Raw genomic sequence first — 6,227 nt, forward strand, 5'->3', positions numbered from 1 at the left:
TATATCGTTTTAATATTTTTTAATAAAGTTTGTTGTCGTGGAAAAAAGTGAGATTTTTGAGAAAAATCTTAAATATGTTGTGACGATAATTTGACGATTTGTATATGTTTGTTGTTGTAGATGCTCTAAGTTTGAAATAAATTGAAAAAAAAAAAAGAAAAAGAAAAAAAAAAACTTAATACTAAACTTTACCATAGCCACCATGTTAGAGATAAATCCCTGATCTATTTTAAAAGTTTGTTACTCAACTTTACCCATATTATAATATATTCAGTTACACCACAGTTGATGTTACCACTTACCAAATCTTCCTGAACTTCGAAATTAAGCTTCACTTTTATAGCCCTAACCCTAAGGCCTAAACTCTAACTAGTCAAAATCCATTTGCTTCAATTTCTACACTTTTCTTCCTGCAAACTTTAATTCATCACCGATCTCAGCTACCCTTTTTCCATTAACCCCCAAATTCACCTTTTATTATTATTATTATTATTATTATTATTATTATTATTATTATTATCATCCCAATTAATAATCAAATACACACAGAGATTAAATCTCATAATGCCAGTGAATCTGAAACCCTTGAATTCAATCACCATAGCCACCATGTTAGCTTTCTCACTCTTAATCTTCTTCTGTTACATCCTCTTTAATTTCCCATCTGCTGCCACCACATCCTCCATCCCAATTGCCACAACGAGTCAACCCAAAAGTCAACTCCAATACACACATCTTCAATCTGACCGACAATCCTTCCAGAAACTGTCCGCTGCCTTCCGAAAGTGGGATTCGCAAGTGGGTTGTCTTCGGTTTAAGCAAAAACATGTGGGTTTGGTGAAAAAGAGGCTAAATTTGACATCTTTGCAAGTGGTTGGTGGTGATGCTGAATGTGGTGACTTGAAGATGGATCATGTGGGTGTGTTGATTAAAGGGTGGACTTGGATTCCGGATAATTTGGATAATTTGTATTCGTGTCGCTGCGGGTTGAGCTGTTTGTGGACCAAATCTTCGGTGCTTCTTGATAAACCGGATGCGCTGTTCTTCGAGACCACCACGCCGCCGTCTCGGGTATTACACTTAACCTTTCGGTTTTATTCTTGTGAATCAGATTTGGTTCATTTCAGATTGCTAAAGTGGCATACATGTGCTTAGATATGATCATTTATGTTCTTGGTGCTATTAGCTATGACCCTATGTATGATACCTTCTTAGTTTTGGTGTACAAATATGAATATCTTGTGGATGCATTGTTTAGTTGATATGAAGTTATAAATTCTAAAATTTGGTGGAAAGGCGCGTGAGGCTCTTAGGAAAACAAAAAACGGGGCGTCTCAAGTAGTTCTTAGGTCAAATTAGGGTCTGTAGGAGGTTTATGTACCAAAGAGATGAAGAACTTATGAAAGGTTTGCTTGATAAATAAGTTAACATTATAAGACGAATGAGAGAGGCACACCTTCTGGTTGTAAATAAAGCTTGTTTGGTTATGCATGGACGTTCCCCTTAAGTTCGTGATGTGTGTGCCTCATGCGATTTTAGTCCAAGGTTCCAAATGGTTTTATAATCATGAAATTAGAACACTTCTTTCTTATGTATGACTGTTACTCATTTACGTTTGTGCCTTTAGACACAAAGTTTTAGATCTTTTGATGGATTTCTTGTAACTAAATCTTTTGTTCTGTTTGACATACGAGTTTGTATAATTGATTCCTTACAAGAATAGGTTCCTGATAGTGTGACAAGGGGACTGTGTTGGGAGTTTAACGTTATTAGATTTTTATTTAATATAACATCACATTGTTTACATGCACTAAACTACTTGTATTCAAATTTCTATAGAGACGCACCGGAGATCCACTTCGTGTGTACATGGATCTTGAGGCTGGCAGGAAACGATCCTGTTATGAAGATATTTACATCAGTTATCATGCCAAAGATGATGTTCAGTCAACTTATGCTGGTGGCCTCTTTCATAATAACCGCAATTATCATCTTTCTCCCTTTAAAAACAACGTAAGTCACCCTACCACATTCTTTAATATGTATAGTATTAGATGTATAATGAAAATTTCGACCCAATTGAATATAAATGAATTCATTCGGGTTATGATAATCTCTAACAGGTTAAAGAAAAAATATTAGCTCAAAAGAAATTGGGTCAGTAGGTGAAAACCCGCATGCAAAAAAACCTCTTTTATCTGAAAATTTTATACAAAAGGTGTTTTGGGTCGACCCAATCTGGCCTGTTTTAGCCTGTTTTGACCCAACCCGTTATCCAAAGCTTTCATCCTGCTGATTTTATCAAAAACTTTAAACAATTCATACAAAAGGTATTTTGTGTCGGCTCAATCTGGCTCATTTTGGAATTACGATATATTGACCAGACTTGTTATCCAAAACTTCTAATCTATGAAAAAACTTCAAAATTTTTCATACAAAAGGTGTGTCGGGTCGGCCCCTTTTGACCCGACTCGTTATCCCAACCTCCCAACCTGCCGAGTTTATCCAAAATTATTTATACAAAAGGTGTTTCGTGTTGACCCAATTCAGCCCGTTTTGGCATGTACCATAAATGGCCCGTTTAGACCCGGCCCATTACCAAACCTTCAAAACTGTTGATTTTACCAACTCTAGTAACAATAGTAATCATAAGTGTTTAATGGGTCACATTTACCAGGATACCCTCGTGTATTGGTCTTCATCACGATGCCTGCCTCAAAGAAACCAGCTTGCAAAACGCATACTCAGCTTATTGCCACATCACTCGTTCGGTAAATGTTTAAACAACATGGGTGGTCTAGATATGGCCCTATCTCTATACCCCGAGTGCACTAAAGACCCGAACGCGTCTCCTCAATGGTGGGACCACTTACATTGCGCCATGTCACACTACAAGTTCGTTTTAGCAATCGAAAACACATACACCGAGAGTTATGTAACCGAGAAGCTGTTTTACGCCTTGGATTCAGGGGCGGTCCCCATATATTTTGGTGCACCAAATGTGATGGATTTTGTACCGCCACATTCGATTATTGATGGCACCAAATTTAAGTCAATGAAGGAACTGGCTGATTATGTCAAGGCAGTTGCTAATGATCCAGTAGCTTATGCTGAATATCATGCTTGGAGAAGGTGTGGTGTGTTGGGTAACTATGGGTACACACGGGCTGCCAGCCTGGACACGTTGCCATGTCGCCTGTGTGAGGTGGTTAGCAGACGAGGTGGCAGAGATAGTGCAGCTTCTTGATGGTTGTATGTGATTTGAGTGGTGACATGGTTCATATACGGGCTATATTTTTGTTCAACAATTTTTTAGGAAGAAAATATCAGGTCATAAGAGTTAGATGGGAGGTAAATCTTGATTTGTGAAGCATTCAGTTTTGAATATATTTGGGATGTTGAAATTTGTGTTATATAGAAGTTTATGTAGATCGTTATACAAAAATTGAGCATGTTTAAGCATTTCTTGTTCATGATCGTGAAGCGACTTTTGGTTTCTTGATCTTCGAGTTCTTTTAATATTTACCATCTAAACTTAAAAGGCAAATAGCATGATTTCTAATTTTTCTTGCAAGAGTCTCTTAACAATTTTTGCACTAAATTCGTTATACATGTTAAATTTAAATAAATTCTGAAAATTTATTTTAACACAATTTGAAACTGGCTCATTCAAATTGTTCTGAAAAACAACCATGTCAAAGAATAACAATTGTAAGTAGCGATTCCAAGTTATTTATTTATTATTTAAAAAAAAACTACTTCAAATTTCAGTTTCTCTTTACTCTTTAAAATTAAAACACTAATATAAAGTTCTAAAAGAAATGTTATAATTTATAATATGCTAACAAATGAATATATTTAATATTATAATTTTTAATTGGGTATATATGATATTAGGTCATGTTTCCAGGAAACGTAAAACCTTGATTTTATATAGAAATCAGAAGAAACTGGTTTATAAGGGGACAAAACAAAATAAGCTAAAGTTTACAACAATATAGCATAACAAAGTTTATGTTGTCAAGTTGACAATTTATACACTGCTTCAACTTTAGAAACTAAACACACATCTATACATACACCCATTTCATAGCGAAACCTGGTTTCCAAGCAGTAACCAGCAAAACTCTTAAGCCGGTTTCCAAACTGTAAGCACCTCTTGAAACATCTCCTGAATCAACTCTCTCTCAGCATTCCTAAAAAAGTCATTAACTTCATCTCTGATATCATAAATCTTCCCAAAGTCAAACAAGTAAGTCAAACACCCCTTCTTCAACTTCTCGAGCTGGTAAAGCCATGCTTCTTGCAGCCTCTCAAGAACATTGCCCGTGTTTATATCCTCCAACAAACTCTCCTCACATAAATCTTTCAAACCTGAAATCGCATACTTGTTTGCAGCTGCTAACAACACGAGTCGATGCTTCCAAAAGTCTTCTTGCACAATGGTTCCATATAAATAAGAAAGAAGTGCGGTGCATGACTCGAGTGACATGTCTTGAATATTAATGATGGAGGATTCTTTTTCTTGGAGGTTATGAAGAAACATGCTGTGGAAAACCGGAGAACTTGCAGAGAGAATTGCTTTATGAGCTTTTAGGGTTCCGTCACACGTGTTGATGGTGACATCAGCATCGATTGAGTCGTGGAGCATGCGTGAAAGACAACGCAGAATGCTTTCGTTTGCTGACGACTGCAGCATTCCATCATTCGGCCATACTGAACTTGCTTCTTCACCCTGCAGGGTCCATTTTCGTTATGTTTTTAGGGTTACTTCCGACATTCACAACCATAATAAAATGATATCAAATGATCAAATCAAGATGCTTACATTTAGTTGATAAATCTGCAAATCCAGAAACTCGACATCAATGATGAAACGACCGTGGAAAGTTGAATCAACGGGCCACACAAAGTCTTCACTCGTCCTAAGAAGCCTTTCATGAACTGCAACATTAACACATGAATCAAGAAAGTGTTAAAGATCTTGGTTATGCAAAAAAACACACAATCAAACTGCAGTAAAATAAACGAATATTACAAATCAAGCATCAAGACATGAACACATAATCTGATCTCAACCAAGATCAACTCTTTCTGTACATTATCATTATCATTAATAATAATCTTGACACGCTTACAACGACCCCTAACCCATCTATTTAAATGAAAATAAGTCATACTAATCCAGCTCAAACTAAAAACATAAACAAACGCAAACTCGGAACTTGTAGACATTCAAACTGCAAAAGATTCAAAAACAAAACAAATAAATAAATCTAAACTTACAAACTATCAATTAAAGCCTAATTAACTAAATAAACTTGCTACTTCAATAAGTTAACTAAAAGCAGGATTTAAGTGAGGGCTGCAACCAGGATATTTATTTACGAAAGAAAAAGTAAAGGGTTGGTACTGGGTGAGATGTAGGGTCTGCGATTGGTTCCGGGAGCGGTGACTCGGATAATGAATTTGGCAATCGGCGGTTGTTCTTTAGACAGTCTCGATGGTTCAGGAAACAGACGAATATACAAATACCGATTCTTCTCCACTGATAATTGCCTGAATGAATAATCATATTATTAATAATAAGCATAAAGTGATTGAGGATATACAAATACAGTTTTAAGTACCAATTCCAGATGCCTATTTTGAAAGGTTCGGATCGTTTAAGAGTACAGGGTCCGAAATTGTCGATCCTCCATTGAGCCAATCTGGATATGGTCTCTACCTTTGTATCCACCATCGCCACCGGAGGAGATATAATAATAATAATAATAATAATAATAATAATAATAAGTTTACAGGTTTCAACGCTTCCTGTTTTGTTTTTGTCTTCCACCACCACCCACTCTGCTGCTGACGACTATCAACTGCAATAAAACAACTTCTTTTTTAAACCTTTTTTTATTTTTTTGTCTTTTAGTATTATTGTTATATTTATTTATATACGTCAATGGTAAAAAGTAAGTTGTAAATTTGTCGTTAAAATCAATCACTAGATGGTGTAAAACAACATGTACAAAAAGTAGGCGTGGTTATGCCATCATAAACCACAATCACGGCCATGACCCTAAAGTCTAAAACTTTAATTTTTGACTTGACCCAAAGCCCCAACTTTAATCATACAAAAGCTAACACCATTTCTTAACATGCTCAGGTACATTTCTAACCAATTTTTGGATGGATATATATATATGTTGAGATTTGTACAAGGATATTCAAAATAA

The 6,227-nt window shown here is 35.8% G+C and overlaps 2 protein-coding genes across 2 annotated transcripts; one reads left to right on the top strand and one right to left on the bottom strand.

The window, feature by feature from the left end:
• Positions 1-560: 560 nt before the first annotated feature.
• On the top strand, positions 561-3,468 carry LOC143580810 (alpha-(1,4)-fucosyltransferase-like). The gene is made up of 3 exons (XM_077063739.1): positions 561-1,071; positions 1,840-2,013; positions 2,678-3,468. The coding sequence occupies exons 1-3, from the start codon at positions 565-567 to the stop codon at positions 3,245-3,247; spliced, it is 1,251 nt and encodes a 416-aa protein (XP_076919854.1). The 5' UTR covers positions 561-564; the 3' UTR covers positions 3,248-3,468.
• A 501-nt stretch (positions 3,469-3,969) lies between these two features.
• On the bottom strand, positions 3,970-5,843 carry LOC143580811 (BTB/POZ domain-containing protein At1g21780-like). Its single transcript, XM_077063740.1, has 4 exons — positions 5,631-5,843; positions 5,414-5,559; positions 4,829-4,944; positions 3,970-4,735 (listed from the first exon to the last, which is right to left on the bottom strand). Exons 1-4 carry the CDS (start codon positions 5,741-5,743, stop codon positions 4,130-4,132), a joined length of 981 nt encoding a protein of 326 aa, XP_076919855.1. The 5' UTR covers positions 5,744-5,843; the 3' UTR covers positions 3,970-4,129.
• Positions 5,844-6,227: the final 384 nt, after the last annotated feature.

The sequence above is a fragment of the Bidens hawaiensis genome, unplaced genomic scaffold (assembly GCF_021521415.1).
Source record: "Bidens hawaiensis isolate Kalapana, Puna unplaced genomic scaffold, B.hawaiensis_p1.1 tig00030648_1, whole genome shotgun sequence".
NCBI classification, from domain to species: domain Eukaryota; kingdom Viridiplantae; phylum Streptophyta; class Magnoliopsida; order Asterales; family Asteraceae; genus Bidens; species Bidens hawaiensis.

Coding starts and splice junctions, on each gene's coding strand:
- LOC143580810 (XM_077063739.1), top strand. CDS start 565: ATGCCAGTGAATCTGAAACCCTTGAATTCAATCACCATAGCCACCATG. Junction 1,072..1,839: donor CCACCACGCCGCCGTCTCGG/GTATTACACTTA, acceptor AAATTTCTATAG/AGACGCACCGGAGATCCACT. Junction 2,014..2,677: donor TTTCTCCCTTTAAAAACAAC/GTAAGTCACCCT, acceptor CACATTTACCAG/GATACCCTCGTGTATTGGTC.
- LOC143580811 (XM_077063740.1), bottom strand. CDS start 5,743: ATGGTGGATACAAAGGTAGAGACCATATCCAGATTGGCTCAATGGAGG. Junction 5,560..5,630: donor AAAATAGGCATCTGGAATTG/GTACTTAAAACT, acceptor TTATTCATTCAG/GCAATTATCAGTGGAGAAGA. Junction 4,736..4,828: donor TGCAGATTTATCAACTAAAT/GTAAGCATCTTG, acceptor TGGACCCTGCAG/GGTGAAGAAGCAAGTTCAGT.